Source organism: Athene cunicularia (genome assembly GCF_003259725.1).
Source record: "Athene cunicularia isolate RWA chromosome Z unlocalized genomic scaffold, athCun1 chrZ_part1, whole genome shotgun sequence".
NCBI classification, from domain to species: domain Eukaryota; kingdom Metazoa; phylum Chordata; class Aves; order Strigiformes; family Strigidae; genus Athene; species Athene cunicularia.
Genome location: NW_020799142.1, coordinates 10877149 through 10897486, shown reverse-complemented (window position 1 = coordinate 10897486; position 20338 = coordinate 10877149). Strand labels below are relative to the sequence as shown.

Genomic DNA, 20338 nt, shown 5'->3' with positions numbered 1-20338 from the left:
GTCCAAAAAAACAGAAGTGTGCTTTTGAATTTAAACAAAGAAACTGAAGGTAACTGGTTCTAAATAGACCTCTTTGTCTACAAACTGATACAAACTGTATCAGAATTTTTTCTTTCTTTCTTTTTAAGGCCAAAAAGTGAAGCTTAAGGAAAACTAAACACAGAGAAGATGTATTTTAGCAATTGTCTCAGGTCAACTATAGTTTCCACAAACTAAGGAATATTGATTTTTTTCAATTTAAAATATTATGTGTAAAATTAAATAAAAATTGGGGGAAATGAGCACATCGATATGATAGGTAAGAGATGTATTCCAGTACATGCAGAGATTCTACGTGCACATTGAGGAAGTGCTAATACAGATGTATATGTGCAGTGGGTTCAGTTCTGATTTTTGATTGTTGTCCTTGCAGGTGGGTTACTGTGCATTAAGACCATCCTGGTAGAAACCAAAATAACATGTTACATCGTTGAACAAAAATGTAGTGACCAAGATTCAAATACATCTTTGCCAGTTTAGTACAACTGTAACTTATATTTTAGCATTCATAAATATCTGCTAGATTTCAAATATAGAATATTTACAGACTGAGTTCACCTTGGCTTGTAGGTAATACTGTTTAGTAAGTGTTTCAGCTTTCACAGTCTGATGCAAGAGAGCTTTTTCTGGGGCAAGGTTTGATCTAGGTGCTTCCACTGGAAGAAACCAATACACAGGAGTTGTTATAGTATAACCCTAACTGTAAAATTATACATTATAGCCAGTAGGGTTCAGTATGTTTTCACTTTAGAGGTCTCTAGAGTACTGGCTGTTTGCAAAGTCAAAATAATATATTAGAAATCATTTGTAGGAACTTCTTTATTAGATTCAGTGCCAAAATCTATATTAATCCCTCTCAGCAGTGTCCACTATTTCAAATTCATAATTAGGATGCAAGATGAGGCTGCCACCTTATTCTGTTTTTCTAATTCTTAAGCTACTTCAGCTAATCCTGAGACTTTCTCTTCAGGTGGTCAGTGGAAGGGTCAAATCGCTAAATTGAAGTAAATGACTTGTTTGTATATTGGGAGAATGCCTTTTCCTTGAAACACCTAATGACTCTTGCAAAGGAGTTTAAAATACCATGCTGCTTGATGAAAGTCACTCACTTGCATCAGCCACCAGACTGTTTTTGTGTTTGGTAGAAGCGTACATTAGACAAAAATGACAAAAAAAGAAAAACTTTGTGTTTGGTAGAAGCGTACATTAGACAAAATGACAGTAAAGTTTGAGGTTTCCCATGCACAGATATAAATTTCACAATTTGATTTGGTTGCCATTATTTTAGGAGTTTAAGCTTGTATTGGGATACAGTTTAAGCCTTGAGTGTTGGAATTTTCTGCAAATGCAGTTAAAAGAAAATTCTCCCATAGTATCTGTTTAAGCCAATTTCATAGTCCACTGGTGATCCCAGAGTACCCTGTGGGGAAGAATGTGCACTTCTGAATTTACACCAACTTTTGTGGCCCACGAGACTGAGTTGAACCCTTTCCTTCATGTTTGTGTAATAACCCTGACCTAATCATAAGAATATTCCCATTTTGTTGCTACAGAAATTCTTTCTTATGTGGCATTTTAGAAGATTGCACTAATATTTTCATTGGATTATTCATGTGATTCATTGTGCTCAGCAGAAGGAAAAGGTAAAGAGGCCAAATCTGAAACAAAACCATGTGTTGTAATATAAAGCTTTAAGCTCTGTTATACATGCAAAATGCAATCTGTCTCACTGGCCCCCAGTTACACATAAAATACAAAACAAGTGGACGCTTAGTTTTAAAAGTGCTTGATTAACCTGGTATGGGACTAATAGAGTTTTCTGCAGTTCATGAACTCCAGGTTAAGGCCTAATTCTGGTTCCTTTATATCATGTAGTCATTTTTATGCTCTAAGAGCAATACTTTTTATTGATACAGAGTTACTGGAAAGCTGTCTAGTTGGTTATATTTTAAGAGAACAATAGGATAATCTGAGGGACATAAAAATGTTGGAAAAGGGATAATTTAATATTACAGGAGATTTTGATCATGTCTAGATTCACAGATTACCTTGAACACACTACTCTGAAAGGAAGATTTTATACCTATTTGAAACCATACAAATATTAAAGTGGAAAAAAAGGCAAAGAAAGGGATTAATTTTGGTAGCCTTACAGGGACAGACTATGGGCAATATAATAAAAGTGCTCTTTTATTTAAGATTTGTTTCATTTCAGAATCAATGGGAGTTATTTCAGGTTTTTTGATTTTTATTTTCCTTGCAAGTTTTTAAAGTATTATTCTATTAATGTCGAAATGCAGTAAGAATTTTTGGAACTCACTTTCTAATGTCTGAAATCATCTGAAACCAATACTGTTTTAGAAGATATGAACATTTAATATGCTAATTTTCAATTAGCCTCATTGACATTAATCATTTAAGGAAGTGTAGAGCCTAAAAGTTGGTGACTGTATAAAAATGAGTTAGGATGTATTGGAAATTGAAGGACTTCCTAGCAGACGTGGCTTTTAGAAGGTGTTTAGTAGAGGCAGAGCAGTTAAACGTGCCTTTGGTGGAAAGTTTATTTTAAGTATTTTCCAGAATTTGCCATGTTGTCCTTGGGTATCTGTTTGTCTAGATAAATTAGGCCAGATTAAATCATGGTGTCCTGTTGCTTTTTTTAGACTGCAGAAAATATGAGCTAGCTTGCTTGCTTGTTTGTTTTTCCTGTCCCCTGTCAGAGGGATGCTGTCCTTAGTTTGGCAATCCATATTAGCATGATTTAAGTATGCTCTAATGTTGGGATTTGCTACAGCCTTTTGAAATAATGCAGAGTAGGATGTTGACTTTCTGCAATTCCTTGTTTGATTTTTATTATATCTTTTTATGAATTATTAATTTTTTTTTTTCATACAAGCTGTATAAGGAAGACGTTGCCTTGTGACTATGAGTAATATGTAACTGGTAATGGAGCAAAAGATCATGAAAATACTGTTTCCTGCTAGTAGTTGTCTTTCCTTTGTTTGCCTGGTTTTCCATCTTTCTCCTAATACTGTAAAATTACAGTTAAGTTGTTCTCATAGCTTCAGTTGAAAGATCATGTAAATGTGGCTGGGCGACGTGATAGCCCTTCTCTTAGCTGTTGCGGAATTACTGGAGCATAGCCTTACAGTGAGTGTAAGAGAGGATATAGCTCTCACAGCTCAGTAGGTAATTCTTGGATTATGTCATGGGTATTGCCAATAGGAGGGCAGTAGAAAGGCTACTTAGATTAAATGATTCAGTCCACTGCTTTAACAGAATGTAATTTAGAGGAATAGAACTATAATTATCATCATTCTTGGAAGCACATATCTTTTTCCAATAATATATTTTATCCAAACACATACATTTCTGAATCAGGATCAAAAATTAATCATATGTTTATTATTACAGCATTATTAAGCTAAGGAATAAATACAAAAGAAAAAATACAACAGAAATAATTTTGTGCTTAATAATAACACTTCATGCAGGAAAGTTTTATCAGCTCTGTTTTCTGTTGTAGGTTTAATAAATCCTGAAGTGCTTTTTATTTTAAATAATAACGGGAAACAGTTTTAACTTAAGCTTAGTTATTGAGGACTTACTGAGCTGGCAAAAAGAAGCATGTTCATGTGCAGAGGATTCAGTGGTTTGTAACTAGTCAGCTCTGTTTTGATAAAGAAGGCCAAAACTACTGTCAGTGATCTTACACTTTTCCCTTGACATGGTTAATTAGTAGGGGACTTTTAAGGCAAAATCCTAATGTTGCCTTTCTTGTTCTTATCTAAGTAGTTTAAAAATAGTTGCACCTTCTTTTGGGTTATGGATCATCTTTCAACATGTGCAGTTAGCATGGGGGCCAGTCTGACTTGTACTAATACAGTGTTCCTATATGATGTCACTGTGGAGTCCCTACGCTGGCTTTTAATTCATGGTTTCATTCAGTCAAAATGGGGTGGAAGGACAGTCTGTATTTTAAATTTATTTTATTTCTACCATTCTAAACAGCTGTATGGGAAAAAAAAAAAGTTTTGCAAGTTTAATCTTAATAATCTTCACCCAAAAAAGCAGACACGCTATGTCATAAAATAACTATTAGTGACTAGTTTGTATCCTATAAATCTAACTTGAGTTGATAATATGGTCCATTACCAGCTAACTGCACAGAGTATTTTTCATTTTACACTCTTCAGTTACTTTTTAGTGAAGTGTTAAAAAATATGAAGCTTTTCTCCTCTCTAAAATTGCACACTGTCTGTCTGTTATTAGGGAGATAACAGCTCTTATAAATGTTTCAGTAAGCGTTAAGTAGACAGTTATGTGCACTCTCATTCCACGCTTATTTGCTTACTGTAATAAACTGATAAAATATGTGTGGTTTGTCTCTGTGTATCTGCAGGCATCATGAGTCCCATAGATTTCCTTTAGAAATAATGTTGTGTCTGCAGAATTGATTGGTTATTTTCATAAACCATCCAAAGGTACACAAACGACTTCTATTATTTAAACACATGCTGTGTAAGATTTGTAGGGGATTATCTCCTGGTTACTCGATGCTTCTTATTCTATAAACTCTGTTTTATTTTAACCCCAGAGTGATTGCAGGTATCTACGCTATGGGTTTAAGTATTGCAATTGTATGCATTAAAAATTATAACTAAAAGGAAAACCTCTATTTACCAAACTGAGGCAACTGTTAAATAGACTGCATTTCAGTCACACCAATGTTTGCTAGCTCAAAACTCTTGCTAGCTAGTAGAGGGCTTGGGAGTTCTCATTTTCCAGAAGTAAATTCCTTTGTTCAGCATATATACAGTTTATTTATTTCTAATACTGCTATGTTAAATGCAACAGAAAATTAATGTTCTATAGGAAGGAAGATGGTTTAAACATAATGTCTTTATTCTGACTGTCCTTTGCATGTTTGTTGCTCGGTATATTATGATATTGTAAATAAAAGTGAATGAGCTCACGAGTGAGATTATGACTGAAACATGAGCAGTAATGCTGGAAGGGGCATAGATCAAAATCTCTAAAACTCACTGGAAGCTGTCAGTAAAATTTGAGTCAGTATTACAATTTAAGTATAGTGAGGGATTTTTGCTGTATGTGTATGCATATCTATCTACATGTTGGACTTTCGACTGTTAACTTTTTGTTTTCATACCTAGTAGTAAATAGAATTAGTAAAATCAGCTATATGTTAACACAGAGAAGTAAGTGTATTTCAAGATACTTGTTTTACATGAATAAAACTTATTTCCTAAGCTTGTTAATGAAAAATGGGTGAACCATTTCATTGCAATAACTTTTCCATTATGCATGTTCCAAATTAAATATTAAAGGTTAAAGGCTAAGCTTGAACTTAAAAATAAGATTTAAATTACATCTTAAAACTTAAGTTTTATTCACTGTTTCAGCAAAGGTTTAAGTAGCAGGTGCTAGTGTGAATCTGCTAATAACCTCTTACTGCTATTGTCTCTATGTACTCTATTTATTATTTGAAGTACCTCCTTTTTATTTCCTGACAACTGAGTTGTTTTTTGAGAGTTTGACCTTGTCAATTATTTCTAGAAATCTAAGTAGAGTATTAATTTAATAAAGTTTGCTTCCTGTATTCAAAAGTGGTTCGAATTTTGAAGAATTGTGAAGGTCCAAACAATTCATACTTTTACCATTCATTTTGCATTAGCTGGAAATCTGGTCATGTGATGTCAGAGGAATTATTATTTTATAAATACAATTTAAAGATAATACATAAAAGTAACCCTAATCTTACTGTATATTTATGCACATAAAATAGCAGCAGAGTAAGAACATGGCTGGTCATTATGGGTTTTGTAAAATTTCACTGAATTGTGTTATTGGAGAAGACTATTAAATATTTTGATGTTTGTCACAGATCAGTAGTTGGACTTGAAAAAATTGACTCTGTTTAAAAATGTATTCTTCAAGTGGTGTTGCTACTATTACTTCAAGATGGACAGAAATTTTAATATTGGGCTATGTATTCTATTGTAAACAGCTGTATTTTCTTCTGATCATATAGGAAAGCTAAAAACGTTGTCCCTGATAATATTACATTATCTTTTTAGGGCGAGAAAAATGTCTGAACTTAACCCATTTACTTTAAAAGTATTAAATTTTACAGATTCAGAATTGGGGTTGTGGAGTTTCCTTAATTCAGATGTATTTTTAAATTGCCTTTAGTCTTAACTCTGAAGGTTACTGGTAGAACATGTTTCTAAAAAACCTGATACTATTAGAGAAAGAGATAACAGGTAAAAGTTGAAAGTGAAATCTGATGTGGAAGTTTTTTTGTAGAGGTGTTTGCTTGATCACATCCTGTGTTATTCTAATTAGTCACATAGTGGTTGAGGTTTGAGGGGATGGGAAAAGTTTCTGCCTTTTTTCCTTCATTATTTGTTCTTCATCCAGTATGATATGTGTGAAAATTAATGTACCTTCCAAAGCCACCTCTGAATACACACTCACTCAGTTCTTCATTCAGTTTTCTTCAGCTTTCATCAGTGTAGTGCCCACACTTCTAAATATTTAGTTGATCTTTACAGATACTCTTCTGAGATGATGGATATTGCTAGTCTGGCTTTCCAGTTCAGAAACTGGTGCTCAGAAATGAAGATTAAGTTTGTTATGTGCTCTCTAACTTATAAAGTTTTTCAACAGAATTCTTTACAGCCTTATTTCTTCCAGATAGTCTCCCATTTCTGTAGCACATTGTGGGTTTAAATCCTGGGTCTTATCAGCTTCTGATATTACTGGAAGTGTTCACTGAGTCTTCAGATCAACCCCTCAGTGTTAAATGTGGCAGTCAGGAAAATCTACCAACCTAAAAGAGTTTGTAGGGAAGGCAAGATAAAAACCCGTTCTCCTTGCTTAACTGCTTGGAGTCTTGAACATCCTACTATTTGCAGTTGTCTCTTTCACTTAGTTACACATTTAGGGCTATGGGTAGGGCAAGAGAAGATGGACACTCATCAGTGGAAACAAACAGATATATCTAACAGATAGATTATAAATTTCAGTAGCTCATAGTGCATTGACCATACAAATGGGATTTTTGTGGTAAGCATTTGACTTTTTTAACCTCTGTATTCTGTTTACATGGTGTTAATTTTCATGTAACATCCTAGCATTTCCTTAAAACTTGTTTAAAGAATTCAGATTCGCTTTTCTGCAGTTTTCTGCATATTCCTTACTTTTGTACTTTCCAGCTCATGATTACAGATTTCCTTATCAGCAATATCTTCTGGGAATTTGTTCTTTTATTGAATGTCTTCTATTCATGCTACTTTTTCAGGATAGAACATCCTTGGGATTTTTCTCATTGCTTGTGGCAGCACGACTATTAAAAAGTGTCAACATCCTTCTCTGTACAGCTGTGGTTTTAATATTTGACTGGTGTAATTGTTAGGCAACATTTTTTGTGGTTTTAACAAGAGGAGGAGAAGATAGTTTCTCGTTGTACTTTCACAGTACACAGTGGTCTTAGGTTCACCCTTGAGTCCTGATGCACAGAATGGAAGGAGACTTCTTGCTGGAAACAACGTGATTATTTTAACTGTTATTCTTTAAAAGACTCCCGATAATTTAATGGGTAACTATAGAGTTAAAATATTGAAAACAGATTTGTAATGGGAAGTGAGGCAAATACAATAGTCAGCTGCTATTTTCAGTACCAGAAATGTTATTTTTAGGCTGTGTTATCTGGTATCTATTACTGCAATTTGTTTATGGATTTGAATATGTCCTTACATGTTTCTAGTTCACTAAAATTCTGACTAGGAAACAAGCCCTCTAGCTCTCTGGAAAATGCAGTATTTAATTGTTTTATCTGTTCTTTCCTTACAACATTCACCAACTGTTGTTTTGTACTTAACAGGTCACCACCCAGATCTCTGTGCCAACAGAAACACATGAACTGCTTCATCGAATGAGTGGAAAAGGATTAGCAGCTCATTATCACTTCTCAAGACAGCCAAGCATTTTTGGTGATCATATGATACCTGTGGAAGTGACAGTAACAAATACAACTGATCAGAAGATAGAGAATATTCACATCAAGGAGAAAAAACTACCTCCAGGCATGAGGGTGCATGAGTTTAATCCAATAGGTAATCGTATCCTATCTTTAAAAATACAGTATCTTAATCTTCTGCAACATTTCAAATATAGGAAATTGATTTTGCATGGTCATATGTATGCGCATATATATGTATGTATACATTCACACTCATGCAACTATCATTTCTTAGATAATCTGATTTTAACAAAAATTTAATTCAGCTTTCCTGTACTTGGATTTGATTTAGAAAATAACTCCTTAGATCAGAACTTCCATGCCTGAAAGCTTACCTGCTTGTTCAAGTATCAGTTATATTATATCAATTCCAGTTGATATAATAAAATTTTCTGTCTCCCCATAAACTTTAATTCTCTTACTGCCTTAGCCCAGAATAGTTGTAATGGGCTAGTATTAAGAATCAGGTTTTGGTTTATATATTCATAATCATTTTCCTTCCAAGCTTTAAAGAGCATTTGTAGATGTATTATTTATTTTGGTGGCTTAGAGCATTCTGATTTTTTCCCTTGTGAGCTTTTGGTGGTGGAGTGGAAGTGTATGTTTTAGTCTAGTTTGCATCCACCATACTTCCACGAAGTGTGGCTTCTTAGACTAGATAGGAAGGAATGCCGTAGACAGCCTTAACCTAAATGTTTCACTTTCTGTGTCCTGATAGGGATTTTTTTTGCTAAATCTCTGTTAGTGGAAAAGAGTAGAAAACCTGAAAAAGAGCACAGATCATTGCAACTTTTATTCAAATGCGGTATGTGTGTATACAACTGGCTTTCTCTCCTCAGCAGTTATTTGCTTTAGGACATTGTGGTGTAGGCAGAAGGAACAAAAGTGTCTCGTAATATAAATGGAAAGGACAGACATGCTCCTTTTTGACACAAGCTCCTGTACTTTAGACATGTTTCTTCAGTGAGCTGCATCATTATGTGAATCCATATCATTAGAAGAATATAGAAACAAGTTCTTCATACACAACAGTGGAAAGTATTTGTTTTCAGTAGTTAAAATTCTGTTTGATATTTTTTTATGCTATTGAAATACTCTTTTAGCATTGAAAAGACTGTACTGATTTACAACAAATAGCTACAAAAGCAATTGTACAGTGCTACGGTTTATTTCAGAGTTTAAATTTTAGAACTGTTCGCATTTTAATGATACATACTTGTTCAAGACAGTTACTTTTAGAAAATACATTATTTTTTGTGTTAAGTGAATTGTATGGTGTTTCTTCCTCAAGTTAGGAAGTCCAGTGCAGAGTTCTGATTTTGTTAGTTTTGACCATCAGTCTAATTTTATATTCCTCCCTTTAAACATTTAAAGAAATAAAGTCACAAAGGCTTACAAGCAGAAAACTAATAATATTATAAATCAGATCAGGATATAATTGTACTCACAGTAACAGTCAGTGAAGGTTAGCATTCACTGCTCTCATGTAAAAAACATGAAAAAATCTGAAATTAATAAGTTACCCAATTCATGTTTCTTGAGTTCACAAGAAAATCCTACCCTTTAAAGTATTTCTTTTCCCAAGACAGACATTACTGTTGTATCTGTCCTGTGAAGCTGTTAGTTTCTTCTGCAGAAAATAAGCTGTATATCATCCGTAGTTCCTTCCAAAAATATTGCTTTCCTTGCTTGAATGAAAATGTTCTGTATCCTTTGTGCCCTTCTCTAGGACTGAGTTTATATGCCCTTTTCTTCTTACTACCTTTTGTGTTTCCAGCTTTTGGAAAACACATCCTGTAATATGTCCAGCAGAACCAACAGAATAAGTGTCAGTGTAGACGGGTATTCTTACTGGATTTGCCTCCATCACTGCAATTATTGTTGGAAATTGCCCTGATTTTGCCAGTAGAAATGGTCCATTTCACCTAAGTCCATGTGCATTGTCTTTTCTTATGATTAGGTGCCTTTGAAACCCAGTTTGAAAACATTAAGCTCAAAGACTTTGGTAAAGTTTATTCTGAAATTGAGCTGGAGCCTGTAATCTTTCAGTGCTTTACACAGACTTCTTGAAATACTTCCTTTTCTATTCATTTCCTAGCATTAGTTTAGTCTTTGCCTAACAACCTCATCTCCATGTTCCCCATATTTTTCAAAACTTAATCTTGATAGAGTTAAATTTTTTACCTTTTGTCATGGAGCAGCTTCCTACTCTTAAGTTCCTGAAAAGCATTAGATACATTAATAAAAAAACCCTGGGAATTAGACATTTTTCTGCCTGCCCAGTCATTTTTATTTTAATTTCTCTCTTTTAGGTTTTCTTTCTTGTAATCTTGACAAGTCAAACTCTGCTTCAATGCTTGTTTCAAATACATCTACTCACATAAAGAAGCAGCCTTTTTCCTACCAAAACAAAGCCTTATCTTCACGACACTGAGGAAACAATATAGTGATATAGCCAAGAAACTAAAAATGAACATGTCTCTTGGTACCTTAATTTGAAAAGTGCCTCAGTCCGCACAGCTTGTAAAGCACAAAATTATCTTCCATTCTGGGTTCATAATCTTTCTATTCCCTTCCATATCTAATGCAAGCAGAATATTGAGAAATAAGTAAACCACACTAATTATGAAATAATTTAAGTTTTGCTCTTTTTCTATTATGTGTAGTACTGTACATTTTATTAATATTGGTTGTCTTTTACTATTTATTAACTAAATTTAAAAACTGGTGTTACTGAAAATTAAATCTCAGTGCTGGATCTGTACACAAATAAAAGGATGTAACTTCAATTTTTTTTTTTCCTGTAAATAATTTTCATAGCTTTTCTAATAGAAATCCTTATTTTGTTGATGATGGGGCTATAGTGCGCTGTCAGGAGTGGGGATCCAAGACATGTGCAAGTGTGACATGTGGGTGATAACTACCTGAAATAAAATTACAAGTAATGTCTCTTCTTCATGGACCTTTTTCTTTTTTAAATATTTTTCTAATTATATGAGGTTTGAGGATTTGAATCTGGGGTCTTCTGTTGCTTTGCATGTGTACTTTACCTGTTCAAAATGTTTTCATGTAGAGTACCTTGAGCCTGCAGGATCCGTTACCGTTTCAATGGGTATTGACTTCTGTGATTCTACTCAGATGGCCAGTTTCCAGTTATGGTGAGTTCTTGGGGAGGGAGGGTAATTTTTTGCTTTTAGAAGTCAAAAACGGTGTATATTGGAAGTTTACTTGGCAGTAGCAGACTTACTGTTTATGAACTAATAAAAAGTTGAACAACAGTTCACAACATGATGTATACCCGAGATGTTTTTAGAGAAATAAGACCTAATTCATGTTCTGTTTTACAAGGATTATCAGTTCTCTTCAGTCTTCCAAAATTTTTTAACACTTGCTTCTAAAAACACAGATTTGATGGTAAACCCAAATCTAGGTTTGAAATCACATGTATAACTCTAAAAACTCTTTGACTGATTGTGTCTGGGAGTTCCTGCTTTTCCCTTGTTGTAAATGATACCAGGCAAAAGCATGAACTCTTCTTCTGATTTAGAATTGTTTCCCTGTTCCTGAGCTTTAGTTTTATTCTTTCCCCCTCTTCTTGAGATTCGTTTTAATTACACCACCTTGAAGGGAGAAGTCAGGTCTGACTAGTCTGCTGCAGTGTTGTGTGTATGCTCTTCCTTGTAAGAAATCACAAGTCAAAAAAGCACATTGTGTGAGCAGTTTTACTACTTCAAATGCTTATTATGGCTGTTTGTGATCTATGTTACATGAGTGCGTGAAACCAACCCCAAAATTTGCTGGCCAGTGAAGCTTATTCCTCATGCTGTAGATTCTTTCAAATTATTGGGGAGAGAATGAAAACAAGTAACTGACTAGCCAACTAGATTTTGTCTTCTATACTTGATTTACACTTTTCATGCTCATTATTCACATATTCAAGATCCTCCTTTGTGTAAGATCCCGTTGCATTCTAGGCTAACAATGAACCTGTTCAGCCAGTGAGAACTCTGTTGTAAACTAATGTTTGAAACCAGGGAAGATTTATAGTAGCGGTGTGTAAACATTAAGAATGAATGGATGGGAGAAATCTAGACACTGTCTTTTAAAAGCTCTTCAGGTTCATATAGTCTTTGAAATTATGCAAGGGCACTAAATAGATCTGCACGACCTTTTTTTTTTTTTTTTTACATATTTTTAATGTTTTTTGACATACTATGTTGCGATTAAGTACTACTTCCCATATTGTGTACAAAAAATGAGACATTCACATTGCAGCATTCCAGTTTAAAGAAAGCACTCAGAAAGTTCTGTAGCCCTTTCTTGAATACTGTAGAAATTTTAGTTTACTAAGCACAGCTTGTGCAATTTACAATTTTTTAAATATAGTGGGAAAATCTTAATAATGGAGATGTACCCAAGTGACTCCAAAATAACCACTGCTAAAATAAGATTTGCTGTTCTTGGAGCAAGCAGGTTTTCTTATAGAATTTTTTTTCCTTCCACTCCTCAAACCTTCTCCTGTACAATGGATGCTCATGCATAGTCATTTTAAAGATATTAGTAGCTCCAGTAAAACATGTGCAGCATGTAGTTTATGTGTATCACGTTGTAAGTTGTCTGTATGCTTTTTGCTGGAATTTGGAAACAGCTTTGGGCTGTTGCCTGATGCTAGTTTTGTCTGGGAAGGGAAGTTCCCTTCTAGGCAATGCAGTTTCATAATTTCTTCAAAGCGATAGGCTGTCTTTCATTAAGTATATTTTGGGGGTTTTGTAAATATGCTCAGTTTATCATAGAATGGTTTGGGTTGGAAGGGACCTTAAAGATCATCTAGTTCCAACCACCTATCAAGCGGGAACATTCTTTTTTAAATAGAGCAGATTTTTTATCAAGTACATATTTTCAGTAAACTAATGATTTGATTCCAAAATTACACCATTTATTGCTAAGAATCTTAGAAGTGATGAGGATAAGCAATGTAGCATAACACATTGATTTTATGCAGATCATCGCCTTTATGTTTTGGGAGGTCTGCTGTATTAGTGATATATAAAAACTGATTACTTTCTCCAACATTGCCTAGTAATTGTTTATTATTTTCCTATTAGACAAACAAGACAGATCAATATTCCTGAACACCGACCAGACTATGAGTAACATCACTGTAAATAGATTTGCCTCAGACCTCAGTGGTGTATTCATTTTAATGATTTGGACAATGTGAGTCCAATGACAAAGCTCAAGCTAAGTTTAAAATTAAATTAAGAATATTAATTGCTTATTTTGTTCCTTTTCTAATTGATAGGGCCTTATCTCTTTGACACTAGTTCTTAGAAAATAGTATAAAAATGGGTAAAATGTTCTTTGCATTAAATTTTCTATTTTACTGTTAAAAACATGAGTTCAAAATCCTACTGATATTAAATATCAATGAAGAAATTGTGTGGTGTGATGGTTTTGGAATGATATCTCAGAGAACTCAGCTTGAGCCTTTTTAACTTGTCATTCTTCTTAAAAAGCTTCTATCCAAAAGGAAGAGACACTTGTAGTAGTTTGTCAAAATATAGTTGAAATACTCTGCACACAAAGATGTTGATGTTCTTGAATTTCCTGCTAACATATCTTTATGTGAGACACTGACATTTTGCATTTTTGTTAGAAGCATGTTCAGCAGTAAAGTGTTCCTGATCATAACAATTTTCTTTACGTTGTTCTAAGAGGAGCGCTTTGTCTTGCATCAAATGTAATTGATCCTGAAGCAGTGTAATCACAATTACTCACTTTCTTAATTGGCCTGCCTAAAATCAGAAAATGGAAACCGATCGGCAGTGTTTAAATCAATAGCTTTGTAGTAAAGCTTGTGGGGGTAGGGAGATAGTGGTAATGGGTAGATCAATTGGTCTTAGATGCCAATCATGGGCTGTGTGTTTTGCATAGCAAACACTACCTTTCTGCTTGGGGATGTGCTGTGGTACTAGTGGTTCAATAAATACAAACTGTATAAAGACAGAAACCTAATATGAGTAATAAAATATTTAATCTCTTTCTGAATTTGTTGTACAAATCAAGGACAATGAAGGAGAAACTGCATTATAGAGAGAGGTTCAGAGGGCTAAGCTTTGAAAGACCTCCCTCATAAATGTTATTTTTATTAAGCAAAGCTTACCAAGATCACACATCTAATTAAAAAGATTTGAAACACCTTAACTTCAAAACTCTGCCTAATGCATTTATTTAGAATGTGTATTAGGATGCTCACACTATGTACTTGTAAAGAGAACATCTCTTCATTGCTATTTTTCTTGTGTCATCTCCTTGCAGAGGCACCCTACTTCAGCCACACTGGTGTTCTGTGCAATAGTGCCTTTCAAGCAGAAAGTTAAAGAGGAACAAATGGAGGAACTTAGTGTTTTAAAAGATTTTCGTGAGCATTACTGTTTCTTTTGGGGTTACTTTGTTCAGATTCTGCAAGCAGGTTATACACAACTTAGAAGCATAAAGCAATTTGTTATTGGCTAACTCACATGCAAGGTGGTCTGGTAGGTGTTGAATCCTAGTTAAGTGTTAGGATATTCACCATCCCAGTAAGAGACCTCAGTCTTTGCTAGGCAGGTAGCCCTCAGTGAGGAGAAGAAAGGCTGGAATGGATCCTTGCTGTTACAGACTGACAGCAGTACTCCACTAACTTTGGAATTCTTTTTTTTTTTCCTTTATATATTTCTACACTGGTGTGTTTTCTCTGGAATCCCTGAGCTCCTAGTAATCTCCATCTCAACAATCCTACCACTGTTTCTTATTTTATCTTTATTATTTTGCATGTCTTTTCAGATACTCTCAGGTCTTTCTCACAGCTTACCAGTTTCCTTTGGTGTCTGAGCAAAGTTTTAGCAGCTTTGCCATGTCAGAATTTGGGCTTGGATCCTTGGAATGAAGGCATTTGAATCCCTAGAGAAGAAAGGCAAGGAAGGCTGCAGAATCAGAGGGTTACAACATATACATGTCCTTATCCTGTTTTGTTTATGTGCATTTAGCATTTTGGATTCCTGTCTGCATTTGTAAAACCCAGTAGGAAAATCTGCAACTTGTAGGTGTCTGGTGAGTGACTAAAGGTGAAGGGGAGATGTCCTCTTTACAACAGAGAGCTGGAGAAGGAAGCCGGTACTTACCTCTTCTTTTCTTATCCTTTTCATCCTCTCTTTCCAGATTATTTTAGCTGTTCCCAAAGACATGAAAGAACCACATCATTGAACATAAAATTAATTTACAGAGAACCCATTTTCTTCTCCCCATTCTTTTGAAAACAGTTGTCAAGGTTTTAAGTGCCGAGTACAGACAGAGTTCCCAAGAAGAAAGAGAAAGGGAATGAAAGCAACAACTTCCATGCCTTCCATTCTTACTCAGAATAATGAGATCATGGGAAAATAGTGTGATATATGGCAGAGGTTTTTACAAGCATGGACTGGTTACCTTATACTGGCATTTCCTACATCCCAGTGTTTTTACAAGAGCTGTGAGCCTGTACATACTCTCCTGCTGTTTTATATTGATAGAAAAGAAAGCTGTCTGTTCACCTTATCTGTCCTGGACTGTATAAAGACTGCATTTTGCTGATCACTCCAGAAGAGATTGGTGTAGCAGTAAGAATCTAGTATTTTCTTAAATAATTTCCATGAATGACATTTGAAAACCTTGTTCAATCTGCTGTCTGCAGGTTCTACCTTATAAAAGCTTTTGTTCTAAATTTAGTTTTCCAAGTAAAAGATTTTTTGGAGCATGAAATTCTCTTACCTCACTCTGCATAGATGTAGGAATCTTCCCAAACAGAAATTCTACCTGCAGAGGAGTAAATTAAGAAAATCATGTGGGGAGCAGTCGGTATTTGTATTGGGTGCAAGCATGCATTCAGGTGTGGATGCTTGCACAAAAGTATCTGATTAAAATTATGGATATGTTATAGAATATATTAAAAGCTGATGTTAGAGATGCAGGACTGTCTTCACATCACTGTCACTTGAATTTTCACGTGTTTCTTGCTGTTTCCTTCCCTAGTGCTTTGTCAGCAGATCACCAAGTTGTTTACAGATGTTGGATATTAAGACAAGCAATCTGGTACTCTTTACTTCATTACTCTAGAGTAGTCAGTTGGCCCAGTTCCAGAAAGAAATTATATCGGGATAGATAACTGACCTGGAAAAAGCAAGGCTGTGCAGGAACAACTAGTCTTATTTCTTCTATCACACTGGCCTTTGTTCTTGTAGAAGCAGGATGCACTTTTTCTCCTTTCTTCAAGAGAGTATGAGCAGAGTCTCCTAGACTTCTCCATTCCATGTTTTGCAGGAACTTAGTTTGTTGCTTTTCCTCTTTCATTCTTTTTTTTCTTTATCATCTCTGCAGATTTTTTTGAATACAAGACAAAAATAGTGAGCTGGTTTTGGATAGATGTATTCTGGGTCAAGCAGCTACTAGGAGTTAAACAAAAAATGATAGTATAAATAGTGAGAAGAATATTCCCTAACCTTTTATTAGAATAATAATTTTTAAAAAGCTTTGAAAATTAAGACTTTAAAGACTGCCATTGTGCAATCTTAGAAAAACTCATTCACAAGTGATAATATTATTTCTATTAGTTTTAAAGAAGATGTTGCCATCGTTGTTCTCATGTCTTTTGTTATGGCAGAGAACTTCTTTGTCAGGAGCACTTTGGAGCCAATCTTTTTAAAAAAAAAAAAATAGGTAAGAAAGAGGGAATAAGGAAAATGGACACTGGTTTAAAATGACAGATGCTAACTGCTTCCACTGCAGTCATCTGCAGAAAAGTTAAAACTCTGTATTTTCTAAAGGACTGAATGTTAGTTTTGCAGTGTCATTTATCACGAGATGGTAAGTCTCCCTGTGTTGCTGTGGAGCAGTATAATCTCTCATTTGTTCATCATAATTGGGTACATCAGAAGATAAATTCATGTGATGCTTGGAATTACATTGTGAAAGTGGTATAAGTCTTTTAAAAATACAGTGTGTACAGTTTAACAGTTATTAAAGCAACAGTAAGAGTAGTGATGTCTAACATTATTTGCCCCTAAGTTTACAACTAAATACAAACCAGATTTTGCAAACTAGTGGCAAGGTCCCTATTTTTATTCTTTTAGAGCTTTCTTCTGCAGACTTCTCATTAAATATGCATGTTCCACTAAGGATGTAACTTACCAGTAGCACTTGCTAATACCAGAAGATGCATCTTTAATTTCTTTAAATCGAAAACAGTTATGTTTGGTTGGCTTCAGAAACTTTGGGGTTTTTTTCTGATAAGCTTCTTCAGTGTGATCTTCCAGGAAAATTAGAGCAACACCACCTGAAAAATGTTTCAGTGCATCTTGAACCAGTTTTCTGCCAGATTCTTGAATGTTAATGTTCAAGATTCAAATCACTTCTGCAGTTTTTTGTTTAAATGTCATTTATACTAATTACAGTATTCAAAGTATAAATAAGTTAAATACACTGGAAATTAGTTTACTAGGTAGTGGGGAAATTATGTAGCTGAACTGCAAGACTCAATTTTATTATTAAACTTATCCATTGGATATCTGATGAAATCTTCATCTTTGAAGATACTCAGAGCTCAAATGGACAAGGCTCTGAGCAATGTCAACTAAGGTGGCACTGAGTGGAGCAGGAGGAGGACCAGGTGATTTCCAGATGTCCCTTCCAACCTGAATTGTTCTGTGGAACTGTGAAATTACTTTCATATCCTAAAAAGTGTGTGATAGAGAATGATAAAAGGGAAGATGATTTTCTCTGGCTGAAAAATAAATTTACTGAAGTATGCTAAAATTAAAGTAATGCAAAGTAAACCAGATGCTGGCTAAAGTGAAATTAAGAACAAAGTTGTTTTGAAGAACAACTAACAATCAGAATTCCTGCTTGCAGACTATGAAGAGTTGATGGTTTATCGAAGAAAATATATTAGCTTTTAATCACTAGGGGAAAGGGGAGTAGAATTTTTGTTAATAGTAGAGGTGTCAAGTGGTCCTCTTGAGCAGCTACAGCAATATAAAACCCAAGCTATACTCTTGCTTTTGTTCCTTCTGTTGTCAAAGGATTGTTACAAGCATCTCAAAGAAGTCTAATCATCGATGTTAAAAGTAAGTTTATGTACAAATGGCATGACCAGTCAATGTAGGACATGAATCATTGTACACAAAACTGTTTATCTGTTTTACACTGAATTATGTAGTACACATCTTGCTTAAATATGAGAGATGACATTGCTTGAACAATCAGTTACAAATACCAATGAAGATAGCAGTTTTAGTCATAGTCCAAATAGTATATATAAACAGTAAGATGTTGTGAGGCAGTTGACTAAAGATTCTTCTTTCAGCTCTTAAGCTGATGGAGTTCTTGATCAGTTTTGAAAGGAAAAATTAAAGAAAAAAAAATAGTTTCTTATTTTACAGTGCACTTGATCAAACCAGCCCGTCAATCCTTGCTTTTTCAGTATACTAATGACTTTAGAGATGGACAGTATTTAAAGTAGTATAGGAAAAAAAATTTGAAAATTTGTTAGCTAAGCAAATTTTTTAAAGCAGCACTTCATAAATGATTCTTTGTAAAGGAAATGCTAGCCAGGTTTGAAGGGATTGTTTCACTCTATGTTTACTAAATAACTTTTCAAAGTTAGCATTATTGATTAATTTTATTTGAAAAGCCCATACTTGAGATCGCATCCATAAGCATAATTACAACACGTCAGAAGTAAGAAAGTACTAGTTCGTAAGCATTTGCTTGTGAAAATGGGCAATTATGGTAAATATTAAAATTTTAAGTAATAGGACCATAAAATGCTTTCAGGTGAATTATCTTGCATCTTTAGGAGAGAGGCATGGGTATTCTGTATTATTGATCTAGTGCTGTTTTTTCCATCAGTTTATCTTATTTTGGGATTTTGAGGTTGAAGAGTTATAAAAAATCAGTTACATGTTTGAGGTTAATTTAAATGCCATGGATATTAATTGATGAAATATATTTTATATTTTAACAATTGTATCATTATATGTAAGTAGAATATCTGAGGCATATTAGCAATCAGTATGTATTGACTATTGGGTACATCAGGAAAAAGAAGTGTTCATTTCTGAAAATCTCATGCATCAAAGCATTAACAAAGATTCTGACTGGATGTACTGATCTTGAATTGCTAGCTGAATCCCTTATGGTATAGTTAGTCAATCGAACATAGAATATGTCTTGAGTTTCTGTAGACTTGGACAACTCAAAGACAAGATAGTTGAAAACTCAGAGAATTGAATGGATAGAGAGTGCAGGTTCACTGTATGGTATTTATTTCTTAAGGAAGAATCTATAGCATTTGACAGTAGTATGCCACTACTGATAGTAATTTTTGTAACTCTGTCGTTATGGAAACTGCCTCAAATTCTGCAGTTTTCCATTGTGCTTTTACATCAACCAGTATTCCATGTGGGGTTCTTTAAATATACAAGATGTTGCAAAATTGAAGTGATCAATGATATTTCTTTTTTACTCCCACATTTATTTGGGTTTTTTTCAGACAGTAATATCCTTTTTATCTGAAATTATACCTTTCCTAGGTTTAACCCTGTTTCTGGGACAGCTGTTGCTGATGACAGAATTTGTGAATAACAGTTCTTTTAAAGGAATTGTGAAATGCATAATAATTTGTGCTTTGAAAGCATTTAGTATGACTGTAATGCCTTATAGATTGCAAATAAAATTAATATGAGTAAAGGTTACATTTTCAAAATACAAGAGCATGCATACTATATTAATACTATATTTGTACTGGAGAAAATGGACTAGTTTTACTGATGTAAGAAATTAGCAGGCTTTTCAATTAACAAGGTAACAATCATGCAGGTAGTTCGTGCACTGTTTATAGATTCCATAGTAAATTTGGAACTGATAAGTTTATATTAATCAGTGTTGAAGCACTTGGTTGATACTCTGTAATTCCTCTTTTCCCAGCACAAAGGATGATCACTTCAATGTTAATATTCAACCCCCTGTTGGAGAACTGCTTTTGCCTGTCACTATGTCAGAGAAGGACTTTAAGAAGGAGCAAGGTGAGAAATATGTCAGCAACTTCAATAAGCATATTTGGATGAGAAGGCGGCTGTGTGCCCTTCAGTTTTCAAGTGTACAGCAAGTGCTTCCAATGTAGCTGTTCGTGTTGTCTCTGTTAGTATTCAGTCTGATACTAATGATTTAATTGTAAAATATCTC

At 34.3% G+C, this 20338-nt stretch overlaps 1 protein-coding gene across 4 annotated transcripts in view; it reads left to right on the top strand.

Moving 5' to 3' along the window:
- AP3B1 (adaptor related protein complex 3 subunit beta 1) overlaps window positions 1–20338 on the top strand; it is a 150842-nt gene that overhangs the window by 111910 nt on the left and 18594 nt on the right. For all 4 annotated transcript variants that reach the window (XM_026865898.1, XM_026865895.1, XM_026865896.1 and 1 more), the window contains exons 23-25: window positions 7946–8177; window positions 11157–11241; window positions 20081–20178. In XM_026865898.1, coding sequence (XP_026721699.1) covers window positions 7946–8177; window positions 11157–11241; window positions 20081–20178 — 415 coding nt within the window. The remainder of the gene's footprint in view (window positions 1–7945; window positions 8178–11156; window positions 11242–20080; window positions 20179–20338) is intronic.